Raw genomic sequence first — 21,386 nt, forward strand, 5'->3', positions numbered from 1 at the left:
TATCTTTATGCAACTTCAAACAAAGCAGCAGCTACAAAAAAGGCAACTTGTGTTCAGTGTTCAGTGTGTTCGGGTTCAGTGAACCAATTTAATTGATTTTGCTGAAACTGCGGCAACGAGAGACATGCGAAAGTACAGTAATTAACTGTAAAGGCAACACACACTCATTAAGATATATATATATATATATATATAAAGTATATAGTGTACTTGGTGAATGCTGTCATAATATGGTTAATTGAATAACTGGCCAGCACTAATTGCTAATTGAGTCTAAGGCAAGCGCAGACAACGCACAGGACAAGTCAGCACATCCTCCACACACACACACATACACACACATACACACACATACACACACATACACATTATAGCATGTTGTGGCTCGTTTTCCTCCCCCGAACAGGAAATGCAATAAATTAAAAGCGCGACGCTCAGCGAATGAGACTCAAGATGACGGAGGAAATGACGTTGACGCTCAGGATGCGAAGGCAAAAGCTAAAATGGAATAAAATGTGAGAGCTGTTGCCTTGGCTAAAATGCGAGGAGGCGTCGACATGCATTTGAAACTTAAATGCCAGCCACGCCCTAAATTGTTGCTGTTGCTTTTGCTTTTGCTGCATATGCAAATTTGTGGCACAATTCAATGGGAAAGAGTTTGTGTGTGTATTGTAATCCGAGACTTGCCCAGGTCGTGTCATGTCATCCTCGTTGCATATCATATGTTGTAAGCAAAGTAAATAAATTGCCCCACTAAAACAATGCTGAAGGACAGAGTCAACCCTTACTAAGTACACACACACACATACAGATGACATCAGCCAGCACATAAATTATAGAAGCAAAAGACTTTCTTTATCTCATTTGTTGTGTTGTGACACAATCGATGCATCTTGTTTAATATTAATTACTTGCAACAGACAAGCCAATATGCTGGGGCACAACACTCTCTCTACTCTTCAACTCTTCCCCGAAAAGGATGCAAGATAATCTCAAGGGTGCAGCATCGTTTACTGATTACATTTTACACTTAAGCCTGGTGCCAAGGTCTCGCTTAATAGCCTTGGCAAGAGTGCAACTGAGCAACAGCTGAGGTTACTCTTGCAGCTTACTAAATTATGCACAGCTTTACACGACTCCAAATGTTGCAGCAGAGTTTTCCTTGGCCAAAATGTGGGTCAATCACTGGCTGGTATCCGTTAGGAAGAAGGTGAGGAGGAAATGAAACATTTTTCCAATTACCTGGACTCGTTATGGGTGGCACAAGTAAAAGTGAAATTTCCAAATCAAAAATCAAAATCCAAATGAATCGAACTCGACTTTCTACTCGTTGGGCCAACAGACAAAGCTCACAATGAAAGCGAACAACCCGAGCATGACGACGAGAGCGCAGCCCACAAAAACACAAACAATGCCATCGAATGGAACAAATGTTCAGACACATTTCCGAAATGATCGCAAAACATAAATTGCACAGAGCAATTACATTTGTTTTTTGTTCAACAACTAAACTGAGATGACGGAAGTGAGTAGAAGATGGAAGGCACAGAAATGTGTAGAAAATTAAATGATTTTCATCTTACAACATGCAAGGTAATTGAAGCTAATTGGGTTATAACTTATAACCCAAAGTCAGGGCTTAATTGATCGCTTAAAGAGAGACAACAGTAGCAGAAACTGAATAGCTATCTATCTGCATGTAGATATAGCTGAAGATACACATATGAGTAGATACGCAAAATATATAATCATAATGTAAATTGGCTTAATTGTTGTATTTGTCGTGTCGTATTTTAGCTGATCACTGGTTTGACCAGTTCGTCATCACAAAAATGATTCAGGCGATTCATTCCAAGAAAAACAGCTTCATATTCTACGAATCAGTTCGTTGTCATGCTAATTGTACATTCTTAAAGCAGAGAGCGGGAGCATCCCCAGCAGCGTTTAGCCGATTCAGATATAGATAGATATTCGAGTGTTGCTTCTTTCTTTCAATCTCTGCGAATGGACTAAAAGTGGCGACGCCCCCTGACCTAATTTGATTGAGCAATTTGCTACTTAAGTCGATTGCTGTTTATTAGATTTACAACTACTATTGCGTCCATTTGCATCTGCAACTGTAGTTGTATTTGTATCTGTGAGATACACTCTCTATCTTTCTCTGTTTTGTGGTGCGTGTTGAGCTAATGCTCAAATTTGATTTGTCAACAACTCGCCACTAAATTGAACACATCAGACACACTTTATGCGTTGTTCTAGCGTGCGGTAATTAAAATGATTATCTTTTAAGGTAATTTATCATATTAAGCTTATTTACAACGCTGACGTCGCACAGGAAGTCTGCCCCAAATAAATGAGCCCACAATCGCGTACATTTTAAGCTACAGATACACTCGGAGTACTTCCGGAAATATCTCCAAAGTTTTCTTTGCTCGCAACGGAAGCGAGCAGAACTTTCACTTTTGTAATAAAAAGTTAAGATCATTTCAAGCTAATTGCATTGGGATTGCTCAATCACAAATCAATCAATTCTAATACACACTGTGAGCACACTGTGCCACTGTCTATTTGCGTTTCCTTGGAAATGTGCCACCTCGTGTTGTGCAATTTTCTAGCAGATTTTATTGCTTTACCCTCAATGCAAATACTTAACATATTTGTTGGCAAATTTCGGAGTGGAGCAATCAGACGACTATTTGTCTGTCGTACAAGCAAGCAGTGAATAAACAAATAAACAAACAAACAGTTAACAAACATACAATTATATATTATAAACAAGCATTGCAACCCCTTCCCCCATCGACAAACTGTCAAATGGTTATGTGAGCAGATCACAGATAGAACACAGCAACTACGATATGTAGAAAGAGCAGCTTGTTGTTTAACTGCCTCGTTGTTGCTGTTGTTTATTCTCCTCGATGGCTTCTTATCAGCGAACGCAACGACGCTGTCCGTAATGCCAATAAATGGGAGTCAATGCAATTAGCAAAATTGGGACACAGACTAAATCGAATTGGAGCGGATCAATCTCGAATGTGTTGCAACTGTGGCACGAATGAAATTGACATTTCCCATAATTAAAATGCCAATTCATTTTATAGGCACAATCACATTTGTAATATAATAATTTATAAATTGTTCTAATATTGTTACACACACACCTGCTGACTCACAATTGACTTTTGCCACTTACATACGTAGAAAGCGCAGCTGACTCAGTGACGCACCAACTGTCCCCCTCCTTCCTCACCCCCTCCTCTGCCATCTCTTGGCTTACCTTAACTCGACTTACTGGTATTACGACCTTTTTATTTTAAATATATTGGCGTACGACTCGCTTTATATACTGCATTATCGCTTTACGTTGCCACCTATAGCTTAACACATTTGCTTTTTGTAATGATTACAAATACACATATATATATATATATTACACACACACATACAGTTGGTGGAGGCCTTTGTTAGTTGCCGATTTAGTCGTTAAAAGTTCCGTCGTCATTTCTTAAGCTGATGATTCACCTGTAAAACTTCTTTCTCTAATCCAAGGCAATTTAATGCTATACGATGTCATTGCCCTGTTCTTTGGCAAAAACTTAATAGGGGTATGTCTAACAATAAATACTTTTAAATTGGGTTATATTTTTGTGAAAAATTTTATAGAATTGTTAAATGTAATAAAGAAACTTTATGACTAACAGATGATTACATTCATTTTTTTATATATTTTTCTTCTTATTTAAAATAATATTATAAATAAACATTTCCAAAATTTTCTGCTGGGAAATATGATTAAGAAATAAATACTTTTAATCTTGGTTATATTTTTGTGGAAAATTATATAGAATAGTAATGTAATAAAGAAACTTTCTGACTAACAGAAAATTACATTAATTTTTTTTTCTTATTTACAATAATATTATAAATAAACATTTTCAAAATTATCTGCTGAGAAAAATGATTAAGAAATAAATACTTTTAATCTTGGTTATTTTTTTGTGGAAAATTATATATAATTGTTAAATGTAATAAAGTAACTTTCGGACTAACAGAAGATTACATTCATTTTTTGTTCTTATTTAAAATAATATTATAAATAAACATTTCCAAAAATGTCTGCTGAGAAATATGATTAAGAAATAAATATCGCACTCATTTCTATTGCTAATGAAAATTTCCATACAAAAATATATTTTTGTACAATATGAGAGCGAAACTTTCGGATATGATCATTACTAATGTGGTTGATGAATATTTTAATGTAGAAGTTTCTGGTTTGTATATGATTAAGAAAAGATTACATTCTTTTGAAAACGGAACTTCATTTAAAGTGTAGAGGATATTTGCCACATATTTTTTTATTTTCATATATTATGATTAATGAACTTCCTGTTCCTAAATTTTATTCTTTTCGACAAATCTAAAATTTTAAACTAAAATTTTTGTTATTGCTGATTTCAGAAGCTTTACATAATGTGATAAACTTTCCGCACAACATTGACATTCTTTTCCAAAACCCAAAACCACTGGAAAATTCCATTCTTTTTGATAAATCCAAAGCAAGTACATATTTGTTGCTAATTTAATATGTATACATATATTTTTATATTGTGGTAATCTTTCTGCAAAACATCCTCATGCAGATATGAATATTACCATTGTGGTTGTTGGATATTTTAGCCCAACATTAGTAGCAATATAAAGCTATGAACAGTCCGAATACTTTTGTGTCACACGCACTGACAGATAACTCACTCAACTCTACTCAACTAATTTCATTGTTTTGTTTAGCAATCTTGTTGCCACATGCTATTTTCGAATATTTAGTTGCATTTTTACACAAGTGAACACTAATATTCGCTAATGAGTGCATTCGTTACATATTTGTTTGTAAGAAAGAAGAAAAAACCAAAAACAACGTGCCAATTGAAAAGTCGACTGCGAAATTCACTTGGGTAACAATTGTCTGACCTTATGGATGAGGAAATAGAGAGTAGAAGAAGCAAAAAAGTAGGAATGGAAGCACTTGGAAAAGTCGCACAAAGCTATCAAGCAGATGATCTAAATACCGAATAACTGCACCCAAGCGTTTATGGTTAATGGCCAGGAGATGAGTGAGAGAGAGAAAAAAACAGAAATAAATGAAAAATTTATTAACTCGCCACCCCAAAAAGAGGAAAAGAGAGCTCTAAAGCGGGTCTGGAGGCAATTCAAGTCCCCTTTTTGTTTTTGTTATTCGTCGTTTTTTTTTTTGTTTTATATGTTTATCAATTAACGCGCTTGAACAATGGCAACGCACTCAAGATGCCAGCATTGGCTCTACTCTAATCTGGCAACTTGGTCCGCTCATCCATCCGTCCGTCCGTCTGTCCGTCTGTCTGTCTGTCTGTCCGAGCTACTTTATGGTTCGTTGGCTCACTGTGTAAGTAGCGCACAAGCAAAAGCGAAAGAAACAGAAACGCAGCCACAGCATTCGCTTATCAAAGTAGCTCGTTGTGTGCCTCAGATAAACTTGGAGAACTTCTTGGGCCGAAGCTCTCACTCTCTCTCTCTCTCTCTCTCTCTCTCTCTCTCTGACGGTGAGTGCAGCTGTTAGCGGGTCAACAAGCTGCATGCCACTGCATGTTGCAGAGAGAAGCACTCTGCGAAGGAGGCGAATCGACATCGAAAATGATTCAGATAATAATAGAATAAACAAGCTAAAGCTAGCATGCAAATGCTCTCAACGCATTTTATACTTTTCACTTTTTTCCTCGAGTAGTTCTTCAAGTTGGCAACGTTTAAAGCAAATATAATAGTTAAATAAGAAGCTGAAGATATTTACTTGTACTTTTTTTTATTAGAGCCTTCGTGTTAATTTGATTGACACTTGGCGCTGTTCGTCTTTTGTTTTCTTGGCGTTTGTGGGTTAAAATCCCACTACGTTGTTTTTGATTGTTTAGTGAGTCAGTTGCAGTATTTTCAAGGGTCAACTGAGGCATTAGAAACTTGGTTCATGGTTGCATCAGGCAGGTCAAAAGAGTTTAATACATGTTACAAGGCGAATTTCGAATGCATTTTAATTGCAGCAAAAGCTCGCGTCTTGTGTGTTTGATAAGCCATAAGCGGACAGCTGTCGACTTTAGACTCTAGTTGAGATTGTTTGACTTGGCAGAAAGTTTGTGTGTGTGTAGTTCAAGTTTTCTCATTTTGTAATGTTGTAAATTATTTGAAATGCTCCGAAAAAAAATGGAAACAACATTACGACAACGTAAACAGAAAATTTTGTCGAGTCGCGACGAGTGTTGCAAGCAGTTCAGTGAACCTCGACGTCATTCGTTTGGATCGTTGGGATGTCGCAGCGGTCGCAGAGAAGAGAGTTTGTTGTTGTTTAGTTTTCAAAATAAGCACACACCTACGCACACTCACACACACATAAACACACAACACACCCATCAAGAGCAACCAAACTGATTGCATGACTGATTTTCCCTCTCTTACTTGCTCTCTCTCTCTCTCTCTCGCTTGCTTTATGATTTTCTCTGCTCCTCTTCGATATGATATTGCAATATTCGCAAATGATTCATATTCATTCATTCGCATTTACATTCACATTTGCACCGGAAGAGCAGAGCCTTCGCTTGGCCAGTCTAGCGTGTTGTCACATTTCCGCTGCGAATATTCTACACCACAAAAAAACTATTCATGAGTACTCGAAACGCACTCATTGTCTAGCATGATTGCGCATGCCGGTCAGCTGGATGCCATTCTCTAACTCTCTTGCATAAATTAGGCAACCAGACAGACGTCAGACGCGACTCATCGCCAGCCAAAGATACTTTTCCATTAAGCAACCCCACGACGAACGGAACATTATTTATTATTTATGCTACCCTGCAGAGCGGTCTTAAAGGGGTATATGCTAGTTAGCTGAGCAGATCATAATAAACTATGTTTTTACTGAGTATCTTTCAGTTGTCAATGCCTTACCTTTGTAAGCCTTTTTTTCTTCCTTGTTTATTTTGTTTTTGATTAATCATCGTGTGCACCTCGATTTCAAGAATTTCTCAATCAACTCGCTGCATTGTCAATGGGCAGCTTCAGCTTCACTCTGTGCACTTGGTCCCATGATTGTTTTGTTTATATTACCTCCCTGGTTCAAACAATCTCAGACCCTGGCCAAGACTTCATTCAGGAAGCGTTCAATTCTCATACTTCTGGCATAAACAAGACACACTCAAGTGCTTTGATTCTGAGCAGCAATAGTTTATATTTGTTGTTTGAAAATGTGGCTGCACCTTTTTCTCTCCACGAATATTTTTGTGTGCTCTAAGCTTGTACTTCCTGGCCGCGTCTCCCCAAAGAAACAAGGCTGATTAAACCAAATGGGGAGGCAGGCAGCAGACTGGTGACTAATCCACAGCACAGCGTCGTCTGGCCATCAAAAGTTCGCCATTGTCTGGAGCGTGTTTCTAGGATTGTAGTTGTATCTGTAACTGTGTATCTGAATATCCACCCTAGTCAGCCTGCTGCAAATAGAGTCATAAATAACTCCCCCTTGATATAAATGGATTCACTCCCCAAACGAAGTGCAGTTCCTTGGATGTGTCACGCTCTTTAAAAGGCATATTCATTTGAGGTGTAATCCCGGCACTTCAAATCTACCCTGCAACATTGCAGCAACAACCCCTCCACACAGAATTGTGTTAATTATTGGGCCACGAAGCACACGTGTCGCAGTCAAAAGCCTTGAAAAACGGCAACAATTATTAAACAAATGGCAAAGCGCAGCAATAAAACTCAAAATTATATTGGCGAGAATCAATTTTATTGATTTCTATCTAAATAGCGACAAATTTCGCAGCTCACAACAATGCCACCTACACAAAAAGATACGAGATACTCTCGTTTTAGCAGCAGATCTTTAGAGACACAGTTGCTTTTTCTTTTGGCCTGGCCTGTTGTGTTTGCTCATGTGGCAAGCTTCAACGTTAAAAGGCCAGACAAGAAAAGCATTAATATGCGTCACTGTTGAGGTCTGTTTAGCATTTGCCGGCTCTGTTCTTGGTCTTGGTCGTGGGAGCCAACAACCTGAACGCATTCGACGACACTTTGTCGACTGCCACGTCAGTTGCAATTTGTAACGATTGTGGAACATTTACGCCTATCTCTCTCTCTAGTCGAGTGGTCATCATCATCATCATCATCTTAATTGAAAATCAACTCAATTTACGGCAACGGCAACGGCAAAACTCTCAAGTATGCCAAAGAAGCTTCAAGCTCGACTTGATTGAGTCAGGTCAAAAGAATTTAAATGGACTTCAGTTCTCTCTCCCTCTCAAACGTTCAAACGGAAGCCTGAGCATGCATATTTCAACGTTCCCCATTTCCTCTCTGTCTCCGTTCTGTGTTGCAACTTGAGTTGTTGACATTTGCATAAATTGCGACATCCAAATGTGTTTTTTTTTGGGCCTGTGGTCGCATTATGCGTTCGAGCATTTAAACGTGCTCAGGCTGAGTTGTCAATTGAGAGCTTGATAGCTTGCCTTGCCACACAATTAGACAGACAACTGACTAATTAGAACTCAAAAGGAACTCAGAAGAAATTCGCATAGATCCAGGAAATGCTCAATTTTAGCTCATTCAAATTCAGATTCTAATTTTAGTCATTCAACTTCTTACCGTCTCGACTCCTACAATACATAAACAAGATTGTGCTCTAGGCTCGGTTAAGCACTTAAATATAATTATCATTACTTCACTGACGAGTTGATTGTGTCATTGTAGCCGCATTTAATTGCGCAAAAATCACATAAATAATAAAAGAGAAAAAAATACAATGGCCCACAACAAGTTGCCAAATACAGTTTTTGGTCAGAATGGTTGACCAAAGCCACAGTCAAAGCATTTAAGGTGCTGCTGACCTTTTGCGTCCGACTCCAAAATGAATGTTGCATGCATAAAACAACAAAAGTTTGTACATAAATGTTCAAGCAATGCCATAAACAAAAATCGAGAAAGGGGGACAAGAATAAAACTAAATAAAAAAATAATAAAAAAAAAAACAATTGGCTGTATTGAAAGATCTTGGAAATAAAAGAAAGCTGACACATGTATTAAGACCTTAAACATGTTGAAATGAGCGAGTTTGTATGTGCCACAACGAGAGTAAAAGTGGCACGCTCAGATTGTATCAAAATACACTTGACTTGAAAATCGATAAACAAAAAGCAGCCAAACATACGTGAGTGAAGGTGCCGCAAAAAAACTTAAAAAAAAACCCCAAGAGATTTGCATGTGAAAACTGCGAAGAAATAATGCCCCATGAATGGAAATGAAAACAAATAACAAATAACAAAAATAAAGCAATCAAGAAATAATAAAAAAGCAAAACACATTAGCGCCTTCATATCAGCAATACTACGTGAGATTTTGATAAAACTGTCGCCTAGATAAAACGTCAAGCTTCAAGCTACTCAATTCAACTAAATGGACATTACGACAATACATGATACACACAAGACAACAGAACAACATCAGCAACAAAAACTACTTGTACTTTGCTGATAGTCAAGCGTGCTAAAGGCGAGGACAAGTTCACGGGAACCCAAGCTGCTGGTGTTGGTGTTGGTAACTGCCACAGGCAACTCTTCGAGGCACGTGCAACGACTGTGATCAGCAGAATAGCAGCAGCTGCCTGAAACTAGTTAACTACTGTTGTTGACCTGGAGTGTGTTGCACAGCAGGATACCCTAAGAAAACTCTTTGATGCGCAGACGGAGGGAGAAACTCTATTAATTAATTTCAAGAAATTTGCAAACCTTTTGCTAAGCTACCGTAAAAATATTATACACCAGCAGAAAAACGATTTAGTTATGCAAAATATATCTAACGGATAGTTAATATCTTTCTTCACAGCAATCAACTAATCAGAAAGAAAACTCGCTGGAATTGCGTGCTAATATTATATATCCCACAATAGATAACTTCGTTCATAATATTATAAAGTATAACTATAGAATAGTATTTGGTATCTAAAACATTGCTGTACATTTTGTGACCATCAATATTTACTATCTAATACTATTCTATTAAATTAGTTTCCATTTTAGAGATCTTTAACATAAAATATCTACTCAAATTATAGTTTATAATAACTATCTTTTAAGTTTCAACATTTTTATAATCGTTAGTGCATAAATCTATCTTACAATAGCTGTTTCCGTCCTTTATATTTCATAGTTCGCTTATCAATTCCAATATTATAAACTTCTTGTTTAACAATCTACCAACTTTATAGAAACTACAGACATTTTATTTTGGATTAATATATGTAATATCTAAGAAATATTTTGTTACTTTAACCATCGTTTTCAACTATTTCTGTTAATAAACTTAAGCGAATGTGAAAATCTTACGAGACTTATCTATAGAAATATTGTATTTTTTTTCTCCACAAATAATTACTATCTTATATTTCCACATAAAATGTGCGCATTTTAGATTTATTTAATATGTGATCAAAGTAACATTTGCGTTTTACTTTAAACATCTTCTGTCACTATCAATTTTTCTGTAAGTGTTTATATTAACAGACTTTATCCAAGTATGGCAGCTCTCATAAATGTAAATATCTTTATGGAAACAAGATATTGTTTTATCATCGTTAATGCCTTCATTAATGCTTCCTAAAACAACGCTGCAAGTCCTGTTCATATTTATCTGATATTCTTTATTCGATTTTTTATGTTCAGCGCCAGCTTAATGGGATTTCAAAAGTTTTGTCTACCTTATACAACAATAATGATAAGAAGACAAAGAAGCTGAAGAAGAAGAATGTGAAGAGAAGAGGAGGGGAGGGGGAATAAATGTAAGCTGGTTTTACAAGCTCAAGGTTGTTGCGAGTTGAGAGAAGAGTTGCGTGACACTGGTTGAATGTTACTTGGTTGCGGCAAAGAATATTTAACTGTCATCCATCAAAATGCTCAATATAAGTTTAATAGCAATGTCAACAGGTATGTTGATATTTTTCTATAAAACAAACTTTTCTTAACTAAAAAAGTTTCGAGTTGAAGCTGAAGCTTTTTACTTTTGATGATGCTTGGCACCACTGTGCGCAAAGAGCTTTTTGTGAACTTGATTGGTAACTTGTTTTTCTTTGTGCAAAAACTGAATTTTGATTAGTTCTTGCCACACACACACACATAAAACTTTGAGGCAGACAACTTTCAATGGGAATAAACTGAACTAAAACTACAACTTCGATGTATGTACTTGCCACACATATTTGTATAGAAAAGTTTCGTCGTACTCACCTTTTGACTCCGCGTTGTCAGCTGTGACGATTGCGATGTGTTGCAAGCAGCAGCATATGTTGAGCAATAGCAGCGCTGTCGGCAACAGTTGTTGCCACTGTCGTTGTTGTAAATGCAAATGGGAAAGCGACCGAGGCATTTTCACGTTGCTGAAACTGAATTCTCTCAAAATCTTAAGAATGCACAGCAATTGCTTTACTGTTGTTGCTGTTGCTGTTGTTATTGTTGTCGCGTCTCTTTTTATTTGTGTTTGTCGCTTTGTGGCAGTAGTAATAGTAAAATCTCTTGTTCTTGTTGTTATTTGTGTTGTTGTTGTCGACTGCAGCAGGCAAATGTGGTGACATCACACTTCCACTTCCCGTGTCAGCGACTTTGACTTTGATGAGAATGCAGCAGGAGCGTACAATATGATGAGTGCAGAGCAGCAGCAGCAGCAGGCATCACTTTACCGTTGTTGTTGCCAATTGGATTTGAATTTAGTGCAGGATGCGCGTAACAACAACAAAATACAAAACGGAATTCAAAAATACTTGTGCACAGTGGTGTGTTGACGTTGTTGTTGGCAACTTCCCGGCGCTATTTAAGTAGTGTAAACACAACACGTTGATAACTTTATTTGCATTCACAAAAATTATAGTGCCATTGATGTGCTGTTGTTATTGTTGTTGTTGCTGCTTGTGCGTTAATCGTAGTCTGTTGTAGTTCTGGTTTTGCAACGCCGTTGTTTCTGTTGCAAGCTTTCTGCTCTTCTCTTTTATGTTTTATATATGGGAATTTTTGGCGTTTACTTTGTATTTCTTTATTGTGACTGTCTTCAACTAACAACGAAATTAAATTATTAAATTTAGCTTATGTTGTGGCATTTGAAATCTTTTGACATTAATTCAATTTATTTAATGCCCTTCGTTTTGTTTTGCACGCGCACACAAACACTCACACACTCTTATACACTCGCACACAACAATCCATGCACATAGACATATAAGCTCTAAAACAGCCGCTCTACGCGCTGGCACAACAAATATGTTGCAAGACACCCGCGCAGCGCACCACGCTCGATGAAAATTATAGCGAAACTGACGAAAGGCGTTGAAAACGCAGTGACCATATCTGCAATTTGATAATGTACTTTTTTTGGTAGCAAAATATACCAAAATATACCGCTCATCATTTACCTCAGCCTTGGCGCAATTTAAATATTCCCCACAATTAACATTTGATTAAACAAAATTTTCATGCAATTCAAGAATTCTTTTCAAATAAATAAGATTTAATATTTGAAAAATTTCATAACTGACAAAACAGCTGACGAGATATCACATATTTCGAAATTCTTATCGATATATCGATAAATTTGTTTTACGTGTGGCTTCCATATTCTACGGAGTTATTTATATAGCGTATTGCTTTATATTAATCAATAATTTAGTAATTTTAATAATTTTATGTTTAATAAGATATGAGCAGTCAATACAACAAGTGCAAGCGGCAATTCACAAACAGCTGTTGTCTCTGTTAAATCCAGCAGTGTAAAATTGAAATGATAATGAAGCTTGTATCAATCAGCTTTTTGTCACGTTGACCTAACAGATATCGCGCCTTTCAATTGGAATTTAAATTTTCAATGTTTACCTGGCGCAACAGATAAATAAGTAAACTAAATTCATATTACGATCTTATATTGAATTGTTGTGTTCTTTTATTATAGAGGAACAATAATGAATAACAATTTAAAAATATGCTTAGAATTAGGTAATAAAATACTTGCATATACAACTTAAATATAGGATCGGCAAAGTTATTTATATAACTACGACAACATCTGCTTAGTTTCGCTTGCCATTGAGGCGATCCTGAATCTGCTGCAGACTCAGACCCTTGGTCTCCATCACCACGAAGAGCACAAAGAAGAAGGCAACAACCATGAAGATAGCAAACAACCAGAATGCATAATAAGCACCAAGCGCATCGAGTGCAGGATAATAGCGTGTTACCAAGAATCCAAGAGTCCAGCATGTGCTGGCCACCACCGACGAAGCAACTGACTTGATATTTGCCGGGAACATCTCACCCAACACAGCCCAAGGCAACGGACCAAAGCCGGTGCAATAAACAATGTTGTAGAGAATCAAAGCGGGCACCGGCAACCAGAGCACACTGGAGATGTCCTTAACCACCAGCTGCATGTAGAAGAAAGCGCCCAGCGCAGCCAATCCCACGCTCATAATGCTGGACGAGATGAGCAGCAGCATCTTACGACCCAGACGATCCACAACGATGGGCGTCAGACCCGAGGAGCTGACTTGCACACAGCCAATGATAATAGTAGCAATGGCCGGATCAAGTCCCGTATTGGCGCTGGCAAAGATGGACTGACTGTTGAAGAGCACCACATTGATGCCTGACAGTTGCTGGAAGCAGATGAGGCCGGCAGAGATGAAGAGCGCCTTGCGATTGCTGGGACTCTTGAAGAGATCCATAAATGTGCCCTTGGTGGCCATGGCTTCCTCCACATTGGCCTGAATTAGCGCCATCTCATCGTGCACACCTTCAGCGCTCTGGCCACGCAGGAATTGCAGTGAACGCACTGCATCCGTTTTGCGACCCTTGCCTGCAAAATAGTAAGGACTCTCGGGCATAAAGAAGAAGACCACATCGGAAAGAATGGGCAGCACAATGCAGCACCATTGCAGCGTCATGTAGGACACAAACGGGCCAATGGCGTAGACATAAAGAATGCCAGCTGTGAAGAAAAGAAAAGCGAGAGTGTCACGATGGATAAACAAAGAGAGTTCAATTCTCTGGCTACTCACAAACAATGAACAGCTGCATCAGCGATCCAGTGGCACCACGCACATTATCTGTGGAAATTTCACCGACATACATGGGCTGCACGGTCATCACAAAGCCAACGCCAAAGCCCTGAACGAGGCGGGACAGGTACAAGATCCACACCTCCGAGGCGACCATGTTGAGCAGAAAGGCGACGACAAAGAAGAAGCTGCTCGAGAGCAGCGTCCACTTTCGGCCAATGCGATCAGCCAGCGGTCCAGCCACAAAAGGTGCAATCAAGGCGCCAATGGCAATCAGTGATGCAATCCAGGCATCCTCATCGGCAGTTATAGGTCGATCCAAGGGCGAATCAGACGTGTCTGCGCTCTTGAGTTTGGGTCCAATGGGCGATGTCCAGCCCAGGCAAGTGCCCACCACAAAGGCGGACAAGTTGGCTGCCATTGAAAGTGGGAGACATTTATTGAAATTCAGATTAACTAACTCTACTTTAACTTACCCGCTACGGCGGCTAAAAAGATGCGACTTGTTTTAACGGGTTCCATATTGCGCGGTAATCCGTCGCTAATCTGAAAGGTGCTCACTTCAGTGTAAGACTGCTGATCTTTTTGTTCTGACAGCCGGCTCATTGTTGGCGTCTGGCGTGCTCACGTGTAGCAGCTGTAAAAAATTTGCACGAAATTAATTCGAAATTCTCTGAACCATTTAATTTCAAATTATCCATGAACCATTTGCAATTCAATTGTGCGCTAAGTAGTGAATGGACATTGAAATGGCTTCTCGTCCAGCATTCTATACTCCCGACTGGACGCCATCAGAGCAACGTTTGCACTGAACACAGAGCGAAGAGTATTTTTGGTCAGCATATTGCGCATACGCCGTGTTGACTCACTCGACTAAACTAATTGTCGACGCACTTGTTTTACTATTACTTTTTTAAGCAAATTTGGATTTTTGCCGGAATCAATTGTGTATATATAAAATAAACATACGCTAGCATCTCATTAAAATGTGCGGTGTAAACAAAACAAAAAAAAACAACGCGGAAAAAAACGTATAAACGAAAGTTGCAAAATCACAGTGTAAAAATATAATCAGACACGAGTTTTTTTTTTTGGTGTTCATAAATTACAAAAATTATTTTAATTACGCGACCAAACAAAAGCTAATAACAATTATTCTCGTATTTCACAATCTAACTCGATGCCGTACAGGTGACAATTTCAGTTAGTTACATCATAAATATTACAACACGATTTTTTTCACATCCTTACATGATAATAAAGTGAAGGTAATAAAAGTATTCCTGGATGATCAAAGCGTTCGAATGCGTTCGCCTTAAAATTGAGAACTGTAATGCTGTCGCCGACAGCGAAACGCACGAATTTAAAGATTTTGAAAAGCCAAAAGTAATTATTAAATCAATAATGCTCATCAGTGTAAAAGAGAGACAAAGAGAGAAGCAGTTATAAGTGTGTGTGTATGTGGATGTGTGTGTTATCTTATCAGAAAAGCCCCATACATCTAGTACTTAATCATCGATTGGTTTTGAACTGTTCTCGCTGCAACGATGCATTCCCTGAATTGTCTTTCGAATTTTTGTTGTTAAACTTGCGCCATTTGTGCCATTTGCACTTGAACTGGCCCAGAGTGATAAGGCGACAACGACAACGACAATGAGAACGTAAGCGACCCCTCCAGGCGTTAGTCCTCTGTTATTATTACTTTTTTTTTTGCTTTGCGCAACCTGAACCACTTCAGCCTAAAGTCGCCAGTGTCCAATGCAGTTTGTGCCACACACATGACTGCCACTTGATCGTGGTATTATCTCATGCCCCACTGGCCCAGCTCTTCGACTCCTCAGTCAACTGCAGCTGCTTCAAAACACTTCTTGCTAACAATGATTAGCCAATTTTTTCTTGTAAACAATTCCGCTACATTGTTGACATTGCTTAATCATAAGTATTATCAAAGTCAAGGGAATTTCAAGGGCTGCGGAAAAGGAGAAACATTTATATATGTTTTTTTTAAACGCAGCTCAACAATAAGCAATAAATCTGTGATTTTATCTGAATCATTTTGCATGGATCTCAGCTCATTATAAAGCTCATTTTATTAGCTACATTATTTTCCATCATTTTAAATATGATGACAAATTTGCTGCATTTGCTATATAAAAAAGATATATACATATTATTGTCTGCTACTGTGAACATTATAATGAATTTAAGGCACGCGCTACTAAATAACTTTTTACTAACTGAAATTAAGTGTGATTTTTATATTCAAAAATTAATCAATTAAATTTCGCGCAAGTTTGTTTCCGGCTTTCTCTATCAACCGCTAAATTCTGGTAAATTTCCTCTAGTGCTATTTACCACAGCTCTTCAACTATTCCATTGTTAAATTTCAAACTTTTTTGTTAAATTTCCATTACCAATGTCACGTAGTTCTTGTATCGCAAATGTGTTTTTCTCCCATTATTACAGTAGCAACTGAGCAAATAACACAACAACTATGATTAGGAGAAACACAAAAATAAAATAAAACATATATGTACTATACGCGTAGAGTAGATAAACGGAGAAGGGAAAAGCAAGTGAGCTGTTGCATTGACACAAATTAATAATCAAGTGCTGGAGCAAACGAGTCAACTGCTTGATAAGTTGGCCAACATATGGGCCGATAGTCCCTCGACTAAACGGAGCAACACTTTGTGCGTGTCTCGAATTTCGGCTTTAATCAACCCATTGACAGGAACACAAGAGAGCGGAGAGATGCGGCCAAATTGATTGTTTTCGGGGTAGACACAGATAATGTGCGCTTGTCGCGTGTTTGTCAGCTGCCACATATTAGAACGTTATTAAGTGAGAGTGACGCAAAAGCATCAGCGTGTTAATGAGAAAGCTGAGAAGCACTTGTTGAAGGCTGGAGAACATATTTTGCACTTTTCAATTTCTGCTAATTTTCACTCAGAACCTAATTGAATTAGACGCCTACTTATCAGTGATGATGGCGCTATGCGAGACCGGAAATAAGCTGTATAATGCTGCTACTTAAAAATATTTTTTACACTTGAGTCAATCAAGAGTTGTGTTTTGATAAAGCAGACTCGCTTATCAATACAAAGTTGTTATTTGTAATACTTACAAAGGGAATGTAAAGAAAATATATATGAGAGTCCTTGAAGGACCTTTTGTAAAATAAGTTTGGGATAGTGTAATGAATCCTTTAACCGAAACACAGCAAAAGAGCACCTCCTCTTGCTACGGCGACAAATCACAACTGATGCCCACGTTAAGAGCCCATTGACCATCGAACTTGTTGCCTTATATTCAATGGCAACAACAAATGTTAGATTAGCATGCTTATGCTTGATAATAATGATAATGTGGAGTGGAGTCTAACGTAACCAATTCAATTCAATTCAATTTGGCCCACAAATTCACACACAAATTATTATCGTAGTTGTGGGCCAACTAAATAACTGAGTAAGTAAGTAGTTCACAAAAATTTAATCAGCACTTAAATGATGCAAACATTTCCACGATGTAGTAAATCAAAAACAATTTAAAAATGCTTACTTAAATGGTTCAGCATTGATATTGTGTGCTAAGTACTTGTTTGTTTATCTGTTTTGATTATTCACTCACCCATTTTGCCCAAAATATTATCAATTAGCACACGACAATGAAAGATACTTCTCGATAATTTGTTTAATGCGACAGCGTTAATTTTGTATAACGAGGACTCCCTCGATGTTTTTTATATCCGAATGGATAATAACTGGAACAGGAATTAAAGATCTGAGAGGAATCGAAGGCAACTGTCGACTTCCGTTGTCACAACTCGAATGCGGGCGATGCGCGAATGCTTCGACGATTTTGTGGGTTTACTTAAAAAAAAAAATAAAGAAGAATGTAGAAAACAAAATTGAGCCGAGAAATTATGACAGACGCATTCGCAGCTCGCGAATCGCGGTTCTCAGTTCGTGTTTAGCTACAGACTAGATAATAAGCACATACAGCATTATATGTATTATACAAATACGATAAACGACACGACATACGATATACGGCTTACGGTATTCGTTAAGTACGGAAAATGCTCGGATATATTGTGCTGTATATTGTATGGATGTGTGAATGTGACGCGATTATATATCTATCGTGAGTATTGTATCCAAAGCCAGACGATCGTTGAACTGCGCTTTTTTTATTATCAATTTGCCAGCCAGCAAAAAAATCAAAATAAAGTACTAAACTAATGCAAAATAATAATAATAAAAAACGAACAAATGAATGGGCCGACTAAGAGTGTGACTAGAGTGTCATCTGAATTTTAATTACAACTATTGTAGTTCCGTCCAAATTCGTTGGAAAATTCTGATTTATATCCCGCACAACGCTCCTACGAAAAAAAACTGTATAAACAAAAACAAAATGAACTCAGAGTCCGGCACTTTGAGGAAGTTAATTGACATGCATCTGGCGAATCTGGCGATCAACGTATCGTGATTCCCGGGGCAGTGACTTATTTAGTCGCAGTCGCTACAGTTAGATATTTAACGAGTCGCACACAACTCTTAATTTTTGTTCGCTTACAGCAAATAAACGTGCGTGCCTTAAAAATGCCTCGACTAATTGAAATGTATTTCACGCACAGTGTGCCAGAACGTCATTAAATCGTGACACATTACACGATTCAATATTTATGATTCACTTAATGTTATTAAACCGTCTGGGCAAATAAATAAATACATATAATTCAATATAATTATGATGAAATTTGTATTTATATATTGTGTTAAAGTGATCAAATTTTCATGATGAAATGTCCAAATTGGAAACGGAAACATATCACAAAAAACTAGATGAAAATTCTAGATAAAATTCCAGACGTCTGGGTTGGAGTAATTTTCCACAACAGCGCGCGAAAAGAAGCGAACCAATTTATATTCTGTCTGCACTGTAAAGTTCAACGAACATTTATTATAGGTAAATTAATCTAATGTATAGCATTTCAATTTTATTTAAAGTTATAACATAAAATATATTATGGTATATTTTGGACTATGTGGTATATTTTCATTGTATATTAATATACCAAAGATAGCCTTTGCCATATTTTTTGAGTTTTTGTAGTATATTTATTTGGTATATTTTAAACTTAATACCGCACTGATTAGCTTGTATTCAAAATGAGTAGCGCGTCTCACAGTCAAGCACACTCGACTGTAGCTTTTTTACTTGTATGGACTTTAAAACAAAATATAATACCAAACATTTTAAATAAATTTGTATATTTATTTTTATAAAAATATTTAATTTTCTATTTCAAATAGCATTGCTCCACTGTGCCTTGTAGCTACACAGAATGTGCATTTAGCATGCTGTGCATCTTTTAATGGACAGGACAAAGAACAGAACAGAAAAAGCATCTTCCGGAATGCGAAACACAAGTTAAACGAATGATGCAATTGCCTTATAAATACAGTGAGAACATTTAGCATGCAGATAACGCGATTGTTTACTTTCCCTTTTTTAAGTAAATACACCCAATTTACTTATTAAAGAGCTTTCAGAAAAGATCTAAATACAGAAAAGGAAGCCAATTGTACACGAGAGCCAGGTGTGATTTTATTTCCAGCATTAAAACAGGTTTACAAGCATTTATTGGGTTACGTTATGATGTGCTATACTTAGCATCTGATATGAATATGTGCTAAGAATAGATGCTGATACTTCATTGATTTTCCTACTTTGCCGCTTTCTCCAAACAAGGCTACAGCTAGTTATCAATCACTATAAAGAAAGAAGTTGTAAAAAGTGAATGCAACAGGAAGTCAGCAAAGAAAACTAAACATTTGATAAATGCAATTTTTATATACTTCTGTATTTTTTTTTTATTTCTGAGGAGAATTTGTTTAATTTAACAAACAAATAAGAAGGCTATAGTCGAGTGTGTTTGACTGTAAGATACCCGCTATTCTTAAAATATACCAAATTAATATACCGCAAAAATACTAAAAATATATCAAATTCTATTGTATATGGATTATTATATTCAAAATATACCATAAAGTATACCAGATTGCCAGTTAAAGCATACATTGTCATACAAAATTTTTTTTTAAATAGCTTCTGAAATGTTTGGCTGATCCCAACCACATTCTCAGGAATCATAAATACTATAGTTATTATTGTCTATATCAAAATTGCGCTTGTTATTCGATTTTTGTTGATTTTCGGGAGCGAAAGTGGGCGTGGAAACATTCCAAGTGCGATCGATAAAGAATTATAGCTCTATCTCTTATAGGCTGTGAGATCTAGGTATTCATACGGTCTGAGGAACAGACAGACAGATCGATAAACGGAATTGGGTATATCGACTACGCTGTTGACACATATAAAGAATATATATACTTTATGGGGACGAAGATGCCTTCTTCAAAGTTATAATACCTTTCTACGCTATGGGTAGCGGGTATAAAAACATTAGCAACAAAGTTTTAAAGTTTAAATAAAATTGACAATAGATTTCTGTATTATATTTTGTAGCATCCAAGTGAATGTTGTGCATCTTAGTTCTAAACCGTTGTGTCATCAATCACGGCAGCACACTTTAGCTTGAAGTGGTGAATAAATCCATCAATTTATTTGCCAAACACTCTAGGCGTATTGACAATAATCAAACCATATAAAATCGCTATCCAATGCGCTGTTATCGCACAGTTGGCTTAAATGGAATTACAGTCATTAAACAAAAACAACAACAACTAGAGGAACAACCTGTTACATTTGCTCAACAAGCAATAAACACAACCGAGGGGACGCTTCCTGAATGCGGCGACAACAGGAAAACGCAAAAAAACATAAAACAAAAGCTGTAATTAAATATTTGCATACGGCGGGCAACACACAAATATTGCTGTCGAGTCAATTATGCGAGAGAAGAAGTGCAAAACTTGGCTGGCAACGAATCAATTTACGTTCGATCAATCTACAGGCGACCTTGCCGAATGCCAAGGCCAGTAAAAATGGGCAGCTGGCAAAGTCATTTGCAGTGGCGCCAATCGAGGGCGTGACCAATGCCCGCAATGATGCATCTCTCATCTCCAGCCGATTACGATTACGAATTTGTTATGACAGTCGGACAAGCTGATTAGCAAAAAAATTCGAGGGGCGTTGCCGTTGTCGCAAGGGTTATCGTTGAATTGTACATATATATATATATAAACTATATATAGAGAGTTGCAATTGCAACTGTACAAAAAACTGTGTGTGCTCTAATCAGTAATTG

General features: G+C 37.3%; 2 protein-coding genes across 4 annotated transcripts in view; both read right to left on the bottom strand.

Annotated features, from left to right (window-relative positions):
- LOC132784110 (disintegrin and metalloproteinase domain-containing protein 12) overlaps window positions 1-12,366 on the bottom strand; it is a 38,260-nt gene extending 25,894 nt beyond the window's left edge. The window contains exon 1 of the mRNA XM_060789515.1: window positions 11,295-12,366. Coding sequence (XP_060645498.1) covers window positions 11,295-11,433 — 139 coding nt within the window. The 5' untranslated portion in view covers window positions 11,434-12,366. The remainder of the gene's footprint in view (window positions 1-11,294) is intronic.
- Window positions 12,367-12,970: 604 nt separating this feature from the next.
- LOC132786227 (facilitated trehalose transporter Tret1) lies at window positions 12,971-17,936 on the bottom strand. 3 transcript variants are annotated; one of them, XM_060792692.1, is made up of 4 exons: window positions 17,738-17,936; window positions 14,584-14,744; window positions 14,108-14,521; window positions 12,971-14,037 (listed from the first exon to the last, which is right to left on the bottom strand). In XM_060792692.1, exons 2-4 carry the CDS (start codon window positions 14,711-14,713, stop codon window positions 13,121-13,123), a joined length of 1,461 nt encoding a protein of 486 aa, XP_060648675.1. In that variant the 5' UTR covers window positions 14,714-14,744; window positions 17,738-17,936; the 3' UTR covers window positions 12,971-13,120. The 3 variants fall into 3 exon arrangements, with proteins under 3 accessions (XP_060648675.1, XP_060648676.1, XP_060648674.1); XM_060792693.1 differs by lacking the exon at window positions 17,738-17,936 and adding an exon at window positions 17,235-17,339; XM_060792691.1 differs by lacking the exon at window positions 17,738-17,936 and adding an exon at window positions 15,359-15,462.
- Between the last annotated feature and the right edge of the window lie 3,450 nt (window positions 17,937-21,386).

The sequence above is a fragment of the Drosophila nasuta genome, chromosome 2R (assembly GCF_023558535.2).
Source record: "Drosophila nasuta strain 15112-1781.00 chromosome 2R, ASM2355853v1, whole genome shotgun sequence".
Taxonomy (NCBI): Eukaryota; Metazoa; Arthropoda; class Insecta; order Diptera; family Drosophilidae; genus Drosophila; species Drosophila nasuta.